The sequence below is a fragment of the Chenopodium album genome, chromosome 4, assembly GCF_948465745.1.
Source record: "Chenopodium album chromosome 4, dcCheAlbu1.1, whole genome shotgun sequence".
Lineage (NCBI taxonomy): Eukaryota > Viridiplantae > Streptophyta > Magnoliopsida > Caryophyllales > Amaranthaceae > Chenopodium > Chenopodium album.
Window position 1 is genome coordinate 14,515,047 of NC_137837.1, and position 15,585 is coordinate 14,530,631.

General features: G+C 32.2%; 1 protein-coding gene across 1 annotated transcript; it reads left to right on the plus strand.

The window, feature by feature from the left end:
• The first annotated feature begins 5,807 nt into the window (after positions 1-5,807).
• LOC145627697 (bifunctional 3-dehydroquinate dehydratase/shikimate dehydrogenase, chloroplastic-like) lies at positions 5,808-11,901 on the plus strand. The gene is made up of 8 exons (XM_081680050.1): positions 5,808-5,837; positions 5,954-6,186; positions 8,759-8,864; positions 9,066-9,290; positions 10,270-10,619; positions 10,904-10,967; positions 11,104-11,212; positions 11,648-11,901. Exons 1-8 carry the CDS (start codon positions 5,808-5,810, stop codon positions 11,899-11,901), a joined length of 1,371 nt encoding a protein of 456 aa, XP_081536176.1.
• The last annotated feature ends 3,684 nt before the right edge of the window (positions 11,902-15,585 follow it).

The window sequence follows — 15,585 nt, forward strand, 5'->3', positions numbered from 1 at the left end:
AAATCATGTACCATTCCATAATCCCAAGTCTTGTAATGTATACTAATGAATGAAGCATTTTTATTAAGAGGATATGGGTAGATTCGCAATGATGCAACTTTAGAGTTTTTGGAAACTCTACTCTTTCTCCCCATAGATCTCAAAGATCAAAGAATTTACTGGACCTTGTAGCCACCAACTCGTACCATGTCCTAAAATCATTATCTCTTATTTTGTTTAATATTATATCTCGTACATCACGAATGAGCTGAAATAACATAATTGTTATCTCGAACATCAATATCCTTTGGACTGCCCGATGGCAACCCTTAATTAAACCATCTCGCGAACGTTGTTTTGCAGATATGATCAAGCCTTGCATTAAGGCCCAACTGGAGGGTGAAACTCGCTCCATTGCCTTCTTGGTCTCATCAATGAGATTTTTCCTCTCTACATCCATCTTTTGAAGTTGGTATGCAGGAGGTTTTTGTGTAGTCTTCAGCTTCTTGGACGACATTAGCTAATTCTCTGGTCAAGCTGTCTGCCAAAGAATTCTTTGTTCCCTGTATATGTTCAACAGTAAAAGAGAATTGGTTAAGCCATAATTGCCAACGCAGGAGTCTCCCTTGCGCTTGCATATTAGACAAATTCTTTTTAACAAAACCGAGTATGCCTTTGCAATTTGTTCTTATTAAGAACTGTTTAGGGGCTAAGAAGATTAAAAACTTCTCGATCCCTCTAATAACTGCAAGGATTTCCTTTTGCATTGTAGGATAGTTTAACTCAGCTTTGTTAAAACTTCCACTGCTATATCTGCAAAGTCTTTCTCCTTCTTTTATTTTTAACACAGCACTCCATTGCTCATTACTAGCATCTGTTTCAAGGATTAAATCATCTTCACTAGTAGGTAGTGTTAGTACAGGAAGGTTTTTACACATAGCTTTTAAATCTTGAACAATTTTGGAATCACTTTCCTTCCAGTTCCAAGTTATTTCTTTCTTGAGTTTTTTCTGTAATGGCTTCCTTAATAAAGCAAGATTTTCTATAAAATTAGAAGCATAGGTTAAACATCCTAAAAACCTTTCTAGTTGCTTTCTATCTTCAATTTTATCAGGAAATTTTTCAATCTTTTCTAAAATATGTTTTTGCAATATTATTTGTCCTGCTTTAATTTCTAATCCAAGAAACTCAATTTCTTGTTTAGCATAAACACATTTATCCTTTCCAAGGATTATACCATGCTCTGCACATTTTTGAGTTACTGCTTTAAGATCATTCTTATGTTGTTCTAAATCTTTTGAGAATATTAAAATATCATCTATATAGACCAAACAACAATTATTAAGTTCTCTAAAAATATTATCCATTCTTCTCTGAAATATTTGTGGAGCATTTTTTAATCCAAAAGGCATTACTAGCCATTCATAATGCCCTTGAGGGGCACTAAATGCAGTTAAAGGAATGCTTTCTTCTTCCATTTTAATTTGCCAGTAGCCACTCTTACAATCCATTTTAGAAAACCATGTGGCTCCTTGTATTCTATTAAATAACACAGTTTTATTAGGAATATAATAGCCATCAAAAACAGTATTATCATTTAGTTGTTTATAATTAATAACCATTCTAGCTTTACCTCTTTTTTCTTCTGCATGATTTCTTACCATGAATGCTGGACTATTATGAGGACTTTTTCTATTCCTAATTAGCTTTTTATTAAGCAACTCTTTTATTTGTTCATCAAACTCCTGAATATCTTGGTAGGTATAAACCATTTGTCTCACTCTAATAATATTATTGGGATTTGTTAGAGTTATCTTAGCAAATGCTTTATCCTTTTCCTAATGTTCTAAAGGATTTGTTGAATATAATTTTTCGCATAGTTTTTCTTGTTGCTTATTTATCTGATATATTAATGATGAATCACACTCAGAAATTCTAAGTGCAACCTCTCGTTGTGTAGGAGTAACCCTATCACCACGCTGGCTGCGCGTAAATTCCATTGTCTGATGAGTATATGCCTTTGTTATTTTCTGTATGGGAACAGAATGACCATTAATAGTAAAGATTATTTGATCAATAGTTTGAGTGCATGGGGAGTATAATCTTTGAAAATTATTTCCTATTATCATATCATGACTAGGTTGATTAGTTGCCCATAAAATGGGAATAACACATTGAACTCCTCCAATTTCTAATCTTCAATTATCTCTGTATGCATCATGACACTATTATTAGCAATTCTAACTTGCATAGGATTTTTGGCCTTTTTCCACAAGAATTCTGGAAATAATGATTTCTTTCCAAAACATGTAGAACAACCACTATCAATATATGCACATAGTCTATATTTATTGTAATCCTCAATGCATATATCAATTGGAATATAAATGCTATTAGGATAGTACTGGATATTTCATTACAAGCTTCCATTTGCATATTAACTTCATCCTCATATACTGGTTCACTTACAGTTTTGGTTTTATATCCAATTACCTTCCTTTTATCAATAGGATTATTTGGATCTTCATTTAACTCGAAATTAGAACATGATCCCATATCAATGCTATGCCTTGCCGGTTGTTTTAAGGCTTTTTTGCTTTCATATTTTTCATTTATTTTCTTTAGTAGAACTAATATTTCTTCTTCATCCTCTTCTAGCTTTTCATCACCTTGTTTTTTCATTTTTATTATTGTTGAATTTTGTCTACTTAGACTTGGTGTTCTAAAACTCAGAGTTCTCTGTAATTTAGGCTTTGTATTCATTCCAATATGAAGTAGTCCTGATTCATCAATTAACATCTTACTTGATTTATTACTAACTGCAGGGTTCATAAAGAATTCTTCCCAAGTTTTTTCAATTTCAATTTCATTAGGATTTACCTTTATAGGTGTAATTTTCTTCTTAGGACCTCCTCCTTGCTCATATTTTTGAGCATCGACTATTTGTTTCTTAAAAGATGAGTCTATAGTGTTTACCAACTTATAAACCACCTTCCATCTTAATTGTATGGGTCGTGTTCCTTTATGCATTTTCACTCCTTCTTTTAATAGCTTGATAGCTAAGAACTTTGACGCAAAGGAATCCTCTAAGCTCACATAATATCTAGGTTCACATATATAGCTTACCGTTCCTTGACTTAAGTTACATGTGATACCACTAATTATTTGATCATAAAATTCTGTATGTCTAATATCACAAATAAAACTCAAGCATTTAACATCCTTGCCAAAATCTTGCAAAGGAGTTATGTATACTTGTACTGCACCAATACAAATATAGCTATAATTTCCCTTTTCTTTATGTTTTTTAATACTTTTCCAATTTATGATATTAATTTCGGTTGCTTTTTGTTCACAATATTCGATTACTATACTTCCTTCCATTTCTTCACATACATATTTAGTTCTAGTTTTAAAGAAAGAAGTTTTAAATATTTTATCTTTAGTAATTTGGGGAAAATTCCAGCTTTCTTTGTTTACTTGATCTAGGTCATTATCTTCAAATGAATACTCAGCTCTTTTTAGTTGACCTATTTTCATTTTGCTTTTATCTTCCTCATTGTCATCTGATTCTGAATTTTCTAATTCTTCCCCTTCCATCATGTTATTTATTTCTTCATAATTTTCATCTTCAAACTCATCATTAACTTCAGGTTCTTCATTATACTCATTTTCCTCTTCTACGATCTCTACTATTCCTTTATTGTTATTTAAAGCCAATTCTAAAGCCTCGTCTTCTGGTATTTCTATGTAATCCCAACTTCCTAAGGCTTCCATTAGTTTATGATTAGTTTTCTTACATTCATTAGCATAATGTCCTAATTCTCCACAAGACCAACACTTGCATGTTTTCTTTTTCTCAGGACAATATGTTGCCTTTCTAAAAAACCTACTTGGCTTTCTATATTTATGTTTATAATACTTCTTCTTATAGGTTTCTCCTCTGGATCGGTCAAATTTATTTTTCTTATAACTCTTTCTTTTATTATAGTTTTTTCTTTCGCGTCCATAGTTATTTGGGAAATCCCAACAAGTGAGAAATTGTCTCTTCATTTGTTGAGTTCCTGCAACCTCTCTACACTTCTTTTCAATCCACTTTCTAAGGAAAGCAATTCGATTACCTAGGGCATCCCTAGCTAAAAATTTCTCTCTCCATTCTTGATATTTTTCACTAATCTCTTCATTAAGAGGACTGGGTAATTTGTCGTAGAACATTCCAAGATTTGTTTCATTTTCACCAATTTTATAATAATATGTTTCAAATTCCATAATATAATCATCAACATATTTCATATTACAGATGGATAAATTACTTAACTTTCTTTGATATTCCATTCGTTTCTCATTAGGATCGGTTCTAGGACCAATGAACTCTAACTCAATATATTGACATAACTGCCTAAACATTCTTGTAGGTGATTCACTAGCTCTTAATGCAGTCTTTACTTCTTCATCTATTCCATCGTACCAATCTTCTACACAGCCGTAGAGACTATGTTCAATATAGTTTAAGAAATTGTCTGAAGTCCATTCAGTATTTAAATTAAGTACACTACTCATACTCTTCTTCCATTGATCTAAAACATCTTGTCTATCTCTTACACCGTTTAATTTAAGTTTATAACCAGTTTGACTAATGGGTTCAAGAGTCACTTCTTCTTGTTTAGGTATATGAGTAGGCATAACCTTGACACTAAACCGGGTAGTCTTCCCTGGTATGTATCTTGGTCGTGTGCAACTTCCTTCTCCTTGGTACCTAGGTCTTTGGATAACATTGTTTACATTAATAATTTCTTCTCCAACATCATTATTATCCATTACTCTTTTTCCTAGTTTGTTTTCGATCTTTCGTTGAACAACTTCTATGGGTAGAAAGTCAAGATCATTTAACTTCACTATTCCCATTTGTTGATATAAATCTTCCTCTAAAGTAGCATAATTATTTTCCTCTATTTCATTATCAGAAGCAATCCCCTTTTTAGAAATTAAATTCATGATTTCGTTAAGCTTATTAGGGTCTTCTTCTTTGTCGAATAGGCCCTGTAATTCATTTAGTGTTTTATCCTGAAGATGTGGGCTCATGTTTAGTTTCTCTATTCTTTTCTTGGTTACTAGTTGGTCTTTTAGGGAGTGTTACAATAAACTTTTTATTTTTATCTAGGTTTTGAAAAGGATATTTATATTTATATGGGACGATTTTATCTTTATTAGGTGATACTTCTTTTCCAAGTTGATGCCTAACTTCGTTTGTTAAAGCAAGTTGAACCTGTTTAACCTGTTCGTTTAGATCGCTTACTTTTTTTATTAATATCGGTTGTGGTTATTGATATCTTATTTTCGATATTAATACAACGAGCATGTATGTTATCAACTTCTGATCTTAATTCGCCAATTTGATCTACTATATAATTAAGGACTGGGCCAAAATTATTAGTATTTTCAGGAATATGATAATAATGCTTAAAATCAGGTTTCTTACACTCTGTAGAGGGCCTAGTATTCTCCAGTTTTACTTAATTATTTATAACTTAATTTAGCTTTTAACCGTTATGGCTCTGATACCAAATCACAGGCTAGAACATAAAATAACAGTATTAAAATAGGAAATAACTTTTTTCCAACACTTAGCGAAAATTTTTTTTTCAACGGTGGTATGGACTTTCCTAGTCCCTACCTGGTAGTGGGCAATACTTTCTCCACTACATTATGGATAGAGGGAGTACTATATTAATTAAGTAATTTTGCCAAGTTATTAATTGGTACACATTAAACAAACCTCTAATCAACTCATCTCTTCTTTGTCTATCCTCCTCCATTTTTGCACTACAATGATTCTTACTTCCGGCTACTGGAACTTGGTATCTCCTCGCTAAGAGCATGCGCGTGTACACACACATTGTTGTATTCTAGCTCTTTTTTCACCATTTTAGTAGACTTACTTACACATTCATTGTTTGTATATATGTTTTTCTAGGAAACTCCCTTGGAAGTTGGTGTAGGAGAAAATGTAAGGAGAAACTCGACGTTGATTTGTACGTCGATTTTGGCTAAAACAGTTGATGAAATGCTGGTTCAAGTAAGGGAAGCCAAGAAGCAAGGAGTCGACTTGGTTGAACTTCGGTTAGATTGTTTGAACAACTTCAATCTACATCATGATCTTGAAGCTTTACTAAAACATACTTGTTTACCCACTATAGTTACTTTCAGGTACTTAATTAAGTTGATTAAAGTAGTTGTTTTTTTTTCTGCCTCTTTTATACTGACATCTCTTTTTCACTATGAACTACTTACAATTGTCCAAAAAATTAAATTAAAACTTGATAAATATAATTGACAATTTACAAATTAGAACAACTACATTGAATTTAATATCCATAATTAGTTAACTACATACTCTTTGAGAGTGAGGGATAGCTTAATTGGTTAGAGCTTTGATTTCATCCTGATTCCAAGAGATCCTGGCTCATCACCCATTTTTATGGCTCTCTAAAAAAAAAAATTATAATAATTACATGGAAAATTTGTAAAGAAGGTACTTTTAAGTGAGTAGGCCTTATTGTGACAAAAGCACTTTTATTAAAAAAAAAAGTGACACAAAAGGTCTTTATGTTTTATTTGTGAGGAGGGTCCTTTGACCATTTTTCGTCGTTGACTTTTTGATTTTCCGGCCAAAAAAAGTCAAGTCTAATTGTTAGCGAAGATTGATTGGATGTTAATTAATTGTGTATATATGAGTAAATATCCCTTCGAGGCTTCGATCTTATTTGTTGATTCATACTCCCTCCATCTCTTTATTTGTGCCCTATTGTCATTTTTGGGGTCAAAATAATTTGACCTTAAATTACCGTTAATGTATAAAAGATAAATTACCGTTATCGTCTCATAGTATATTTTATTTATATCACGTTTTTATAATTTTTATGTGTGTGAAAATAAAAACATAGACGTTTTAATGCGCGTTTTAAATACCGTACACAGTCAAATGGGGCAAAAAATAAGGTACATAGTGTATAAAATTACAGAGTAGATCTTACGAAGGGAGCAACCATTGACTTAATTAAAGATTCTAATTTTACGTTAAATAGTCCCAGTTTTTTAAAAGAGACAAAAAATTGGTGGACTAGCGGCTGGATGAGAGAATAATGATGATTAAAAATTGTACTTATAGTACAAATTGTTTAAAAGTAAAAATAGAAAAAAAAAATTATAAATTTTGGCACCTTCCCCAGATAAATGGAGGAAAATTAATCAAGATTTTTTTAAATAAATTGACAAGAGTAATCCCAACTTTGTTCGATTCGCCCAAAATAATTCAAACTTTTGATTATTTTTAAATAATCCAAACTTTAATGTGAATTTTCTTCTAATGGTCCCAGGTGACCTATAACCGGTTGAATGGGTAATTTTTTTTAACAAAAAATTAACTTACACATGTCACCACATGATTGGTCAAAAATACTAATTAACACTTTTTTTTTTTAGGAAATACTAATTAACACTTAAAATAAATTATTAGTTACTAAACTACACTTAACTGCTGCAGTAGCATATTGACAAGTCTTTATGTTTGGATATCAAGTCTTTAACAAAAAAACTACACTTAACTAAGTAAATATAAAAATTATTTATAAATTTTTTTTTCTTCTTTAAAAAAAAAAGTAAATATAAAAATTATTTATAAATAATGAAAAAAAAAACCCACCACCACCAGCAAACCTCCCTGCCCCCGCCCAGCCCTCCGCCGGTCCGCCCCCACCCCCGTCGAGCCAAGACCCACCGATTACCCTCGCCGGCGCTTCCCTCCCCTATCGTCTGCGTCGCCACTTAACCACCACAACCCACCACGAAATCCCCTTTTCCTCCCACGAAATCCCCACTAAATCATCATCAACGAACTCGAAATCATACTCAATATCATCACCATTACCATCAACATTAAGAAGCCCATTAACCATCAATATTCAGAAGCCCAATAACAATCTTCCTCCTCTAAATCAGAACCATACCCTTGAAACTTATCTTCTAGAACTTCACCAAAATCATCAATGGCTATTTGAGTTTTGAGTAGGGGTTTGTGCTATGGTGGTTTAGGGGTAAGGGAAGGGAAAGCGCCGACGAGGAGAATTGTGGATCTGAAAGCAATGGGGAAGTAGGTACCAAAGCGGGAGAGTTGGGCGGGGGACCATGGGTGGGGGCAAGGACGGTGGTTGTGCGGTGGTGGGATTTTTTAATTAATTATTTTTTTTATTGTTTTTAATTTAATTTATTTATCTTTTTGGCCAATTACACTCTAACATGTGTCAATTAATTTACTATTACAAGTCAAAAAACCAGTTGGGACTATTAGAAGAAAATTCACATTAAAGTTCGGATTATTAAAAAATAATCCAAAGTTCAGATTATTAAAAAATAATCCAAAGTTGGGATTATTTTGAGTGAATCAAGCAAAGTTGGGATTATTCCTATCAATTTTTCCTAAAAAGAAATACGGAGTTTTTTTTTTTTTTTGAAGGAAAAAAATACGGAGTATTAAATGAAAATGACTTTTTAAAGCTTTGTAATTGGAAAATGGGATAACAAATAAAATAAGAGGGAATAATACACACGTATGATTATAGTTGTTTGAGAGTGAAGGATAGATCAAGTGGTTAGAGTTTTCTTCTCGATTTCAGAACGAAGATTATGTGATCGATCATCACCTCCGCTATTGGCTCTCTAAACACCAAATTAAAAATTAAAAAAAAAATGATTATAGTTGTTTAATTGAATTGGTTTCTAGACCAACATGGGAAGGAGGTCAGTACGATGGTGATGAAGGTATGCGCCAAAGTGCATTGCATATAGCAATGGAACTAGGAGCTGATTACATCGATGTTGAGTTTAAGGTACTTTTTCGCCTTTACTAACTCTCATTATATACTCCGTACTATGGTAGCAGGATGTACTTGTGTTAATGCACATGATTTTAAAAAAAAAATTAAATCGTTTCCAATTGTTGAATACGTGGACATATACAATGTATGAGAAATTAGGACATATACATTGGCTAAACAAGATATTGAGGTTTAGTCATTTGGCTCTTGTAGGTTGCAGATGAGTTTTTCAAGTCCATTGACGATGATGAAAAGGAGCTTACTAAGACCACCATCATAGTTTCTTCTCATAACTTCGTAAACACCCCGTCACTCGACGAATTAGGAGGACTTTTGGCAAGTATACAAGCTGTTGGAGCTGATATAGTAAAAATTGCAACTACTGCTGTAGATATTACAGACAATGCACGTATTATGCAATTGCTTACTTATTCTTTGGTTCGTGCAACAATTCAAACGTCGTGTTATCTTTCACGTATGAAAACAAATTGCATTACACCATCATCATGTATACCACAATACAATATACTTTCTCCAAAAATCACCCCACCCATGGTATAAAAAAAAAGTTTACCAACACACTTTCTCTCTCCTATATGTATGAATTATACACTTAATTAAATTATAATTATATTTTGTTTTATATTGAAAATAACTAATTACTATTTATAAAGTTAATTAAATAAATAAGCAATTTAGGTAGAAAAAAGTGGATTTCAAAAATATATAAAATTATATCAATATGGGTGTCTATGTGTATGTCTTGAAAAATTATGAACAATGGTAATTTTTTCATAATTTTTGACTTTATAATTTTTCTTAAAATGCAATTGAAAAAAAAAATAAATAAAAGATGTATGATAACCAGGCCACATGGCGTGACCTGGTTGGTTCATGTTTCACGTGGAACGAAGCAAAATTTTACCATGGGATGATATATACCATTTGATGGTGTAGTTTTATGCCACCAAGGTAGTAAAAATTTGCAACTTTTATTTGAATGAATATTTGCACCGTGGTATAAAATTATACCACGAGTGTTGATGCTCTTAAAATCATTTTTCAACGGGTAATACACATGTTATATTTAGTATAAATTGTAATAATTTTCAATTAACTATTACAAATGACCAAATCAAAATCAGGTGGAAATTAAAAGTTAAGGCTCGTTTGACATTATTGTTAGTTTTCAGTTCTTGATTTTATAAATTCGAAAATAATATAATTTAAATAGAATCATGAACTAAAGATAAGTAATTTATTCCCACAATAATAATATGTTAATTTTGAAAATTGACGATTAAGTAATGAAAAATACTTTTTGTGGTGAAATCTGGAAACAAAAAAAAAAAAAAAAAAAAAAGTGATAACGAACTAGCCCTTATTGATTAGCTAAATGCTTGTGTTACATTCTCAGGTTCCAATGATCGGAGTTGTTATGGGTGAGAAAAGACTAATGTCAAGGATACTTAGCGCGAAATTTGGAGGATTCCTTACATATGCAACCCTTGAGTGTAGAGAATCAGTTCCAGGCCTAGGACAATCCACTATAAAAGATCTCTTGGACTTGTACAATTTCAGGCAAATAGGGGCTGATACCAAAGTTCTTGGTGTGTTAGGAAATCCTATATCTCACAGCAAGAGTCCTCATCTATACAACGCAGCATTCAAGTATGTTGGTTTCAATGGCGTTTATTTGCCTTTGTTGGTGGATAGTGTTTCTAACTTTATAGAGACATATTCATCTCCTGACTTCGTTGGATACAGGTACATATATTGGACTATTAAGGGTCTTTTCGACGGTAGCTTTTGAGGTAGCTGTTAGCTTTTAGACTATTGACAGCTCACATCTACCTCTTTAGCTAACAACTTCTCAAAAGCCAGTAGCCAACAACTACAAATACTTTTGTCGAACAAACCCTAAGTTAGTACTATTGCGATGTATTATAACAATCATAATTATAAGTGTATCTTTAGTTGTCTAATTACTAGCTAGTTAAGAAAATAGAACTCATTCTTAGTATATTAAAGCACATGACATTCGTGTGCAGTTTCACAATTCCTCACAAGATCGCGGGACTTAAATGTTGTGACGAGGTGGATCCAATTGCAAAGGTGCATATAATTCTCTTACTCTTTCATTAGCACTTTAGAATTCATCATATCAAATTCCTCAATTCCGTGTTCCAAAAACCCTTGTCAATTTATATCACATTATACTATAAACTTATATACATAATTAATTTTGTAGGAAATTGGTGCCATAAGTTGCATGATTAGAAGACCATCTGATGGGAAACTAATAGGCTATAACATTGATTGCATGGGAGCCATTGCAGCTATTGAAGAAGGATTACGAGGTTTGTTTGTTAATTAAACAAATACTGCGAAGTATATATGTTTTTGTTTTTTGGTGTTCCACCCGGTCCACCCTTTTGGGCTAATCCGATTCAGGATCAGTTTTGGGTGGAGTTGCAAATAAATGTTAACAAAGGTAGTATATTTGTTTCTTTAGCTCATATTCATTACTTTTCAATAAACTATTAACATCACTATCTTTGTTTCTCTCATATTTATTATTACTTTTCAATAAACTATTAAAACATCTCTATCTTTCTTTTACAATTTTTTAGTACTCCAACAACCTTACTTACCTCTTATTTTATTTAAGTGAATTAAATTGCCTAAAACTATGTGTGGATCAAATTGTATCACTTATTAGAACGCGGAGGGTGTATCTTTTTAGTTGCAATATCATGAATTATATTGTATTATTTGAAATTTGTATGTCTTAGGCATAAGTGATGGAATCTCAGCGCTGGAATCACCATTGGTCGATAAAGTCATGGTTGTCGTTGGAGCTGGAGGTGCGGGAAAGGCACTCGCCTATGGAGGAAAGTCTAAAGGCGCAAGAGTAATCGTAACTGATTGCATTATAGGTAGTTTTGCTATAAACATATTGGCATTTTATAATGAGTCATTGATTGGTTTACTTGAATTTCTTTGTTTGATCAGCTACTACCAAGTACGAGTATTTAATTATGATTGATTTTTAAACTTTTTAGAACATTTAATTATGATTGATTGTTATAGGAATTAATTGTTTAAATAATTTAATTGCCAAACAAGAAAAACAATATTTTACTGATCACAAAAATCCATCGGTAAAGCCTGAAAACTCATTAATTTACCAATTATTATCGGTCAATAAGACAACTAGTAAAGATTTCATAGGTAAATAAAAATTACCGAGTGTTTTATTGTCGACAAATTTTTACTGAAGAAATAGTTTTGCCTACCGTTTCCACTTTGTTGTTATTTACTGACTGGTAATGCCACAATTGCCATTTTTTTGACAAAGGATAAAACAGACTACATATTATTACTAAAGCAAATTAAATGAGCAGCAAGTTCTCGAGCAATTTGATGAGCACGATGAACACTGACAGGATATAGTCGTATCACCTAATAAAAAATAATTCCTAAATTCCTCTAACTATGCAGATAGGGAAGAAGGGTCGAACCACTAGGAAACAAGTCTTCCTATTCCTAATTAATTAAAATAATCTAAATTATAACGTAACTAAATTATAGATATAATGAAATTAAACTAAGGGTGATAAAAGCAAGGAGAAATCAATTAATAAAAGCCTAGGGAATATGTTCACCAATAAATAATATTCCAGGGTAAAACACAATAATCAATCATGAATGCATCAATTAATCAGATCATAAAGGGTTTTCGCTACTTATTACAATCACAGAGTTAATTTACTGGTATTAAATCTCATCTCTCGAATCTCGACTTAAACATTTATAAATTAGTCCGCCTATTGAAACTAAGCCTAAACATCAATTCTCATCTCTCGAATCTCAAATCAATATTCCAAAACTCATACAATTAAACCAGGCCTAATCTAATTGCATAGCATTAAATCAATCAATAAGAAATTAATCAAGCATTGACAATCAACCACAATAAATTACCGTGGCCCCTTCATATTATTTATGGATCCCCATAAACCCTAGAAAGAAAACTACTCACACATAATTAAATCTAAACTAATCAAAGCAATTAAACAAGGCATGATGAATGACCAAAAAAAAAAAAAAAAAAAAAAAAAAAAAAAAAAAAAACAAGGCATGATGAAATAAAGAAATTAATTACTGAAAATAACAAAGAAGAAATCGTTACCAAAGTTAACGGAAATAATGGACTGAATAAAGAACAAAGTTGTAGAGTTGTAGAGAGAGAAAAACAATGAGAGAATTCTAATCTAAAAGCTAAGTAAAGAGAGAAAGCTATGAGAAGAGGTCCTAAACTTGCTTAATAAAAACGTATTTATATTAAACTAGAAATTCCTAAACTTGAACGAACTAAAACAACGCCTAATCTTCTTCCATAAACACGCGCCTGGTCAGGCGAGGCAGCGCCCGACCACTGTAGACACCTATTTGTATCTCCCCAAAACCAAACCCAGTGATAAATACCTTTCATGTCATTTGATTACCGAACAAAGCAAAAGTGTGAAAAGTCTAATGATGAGGATGTTTTAATTAAAATATATTTTCTTTCTGTTTTTGAAAATGTTTATTTTCTTACCCTATTTTTGAAAAACGTGCATTTCAGTTTAGTTTGGTCCATGATATATATCCAATAATGGTGTAGTTGGATGGGGCTTGAAAATACCTTTCCAACGATATATTATAAGCCCAATTTCGATGAATAATGAGGATGTTATGGCCAAAATACTAAACTGGGCTCGAACCGGATCTTACCTACGGCCCAATGATCATGTGGAGGGTCCAAAGGTTTAATCCTATTCCTAAACTAATTAGGATTAATTAGAAGCTTCTATAAGTTTCTAAAAGATCTTAATTATCCTTTTTGAAAAGGTAAGATTAAAGAATTTTAGTTAAATAAAAACTTTCCTTTTTTAAAACTTTCTTTTTTCTTAAATCCTAATTCTATTCGAATTTAAAGATGTTCAAAGTCAGTCAGATTTTATTTTTGTGCTTCATAATATTTATCCAAATCTTATATGGTTGGATATATCTTGAAATTATCTTTCCAATGATATATTATAATATTAAATCCGAGCTATAACGAAAAAGATATGAATGAGATACAAAACTCTATCCAAAACTGACACCGTCCCACTATATTGGACATATTTTTTTTTATCTACAAACTATTTTAATCTGATTCTAATTGGGTTGGAAATTAGACTTCAATAGCTTTCCAACGACATATTATACAACTTATTTGGACTTCTTGATCAAAAGATATGATAAAAACAAAATTGCAAAAACTGATGTCCATCGAGTTTTATTTCTATTCGAATTCGGATTCTCTTCTTATTTTTCGACCCTCTTTTTTCTCTATAAATAGAGGTCATATCTCCCCTTTTTCAATCACCAACTCTCATCAAGAAATTCTTGATTACTCTCTCGCTCTCTCTTTCTAAACCAACCCTTTTGCATACAAAATTCCGCATTCACAAGATCTAGAAACACCTAGCCAAGTTCGAAGTTGCCTTTACCCTAGACGTGAAAGGTTTGATATTTCTGAGGGTTTGGTCCGTAATATTTATTTCAATTATTTAATTTAATTGTTTGTTTTATATTTTCCTTGAAGTTACTAACGTGTGTATTTTGCAATTAGAAAGAGATACGAGGCATCCAAGTAAGTGCTTTAATTGTTTTATTGATATTATGATATAGAGATCGTGTTTAGGTTGACAACAATAAGTTCCTAGTATCATGTTTAGGGTAAAGAATATAATGTCAATTATGATTTCTATGATGCATTTTATTGTCTTTCCTAATAGTATCATGTTAGGGCTAAATATATGATCTTTGATGTTTAGTGACATGCTAGGGTTTGTTATTAACCTTAAAAGTATCATTCCTAGGATCTTGCTATTATTATGCTTTTAACATGAACATGATTATGATTATGATAATGATAATGATTATTATTATGATTATGATTATTATTGTGATCATTTATTATGTTGCTTGATTATTATTGTTATTGCTTGATCGCACCTTTTATGCATGTTTAAAGGGAATTGGTACTTGTAATCACCCTTAATAAGATAATTAATAATCTTGTTTAGGGTTAATTTGATTATAATTCAAGTGATCGCCAATAATAGTTTTGTTTGTGCATTAATATTCAACCAACATAGATAAACAGGTTTAGGGTAATCCTATTGATTGCATATTAGTCAGAAAGTGCACATGAATACGATCAGAATAAAGTAGAGGCTTATTATTAGGGAAGGTTCAATCTCTTTTAGGTTGGATTTGTACCTTCATCCCCGAACTACTAGTCATGGTTCCAGACCTATTGGATTTGACGATCTCTTGGATCGTTAAGGGGTGTAACCTTCACCCTGTGAACGGTTTACAAGTTCCTAAAACTTGTTGGCGATTCTTTTGCTCTATCTTCTTTCCCTTTGGATGCCACCGTACTTTAGTGTATGATCACAGTGGGGTTCAATCTAGGGGTAATGCTTGAAATATTCCCTACAGGCGCGCCTTTTTCTTTCGTAGAGCATCTCTCGCGCTCGACCGGGCTTGAGCTCGAGCGAAGCTTCTTTTCTTCTTCCGCCTCGCCTGATTCGGGCACGCCTTAGGGCAAGGGCAGCCTGATCGGGTAAGGCTCTTGGGCGTGGGATTGGATTTCCATTGGGCTCCGATTCTTCGGCCCAATTCAGATTTCCTC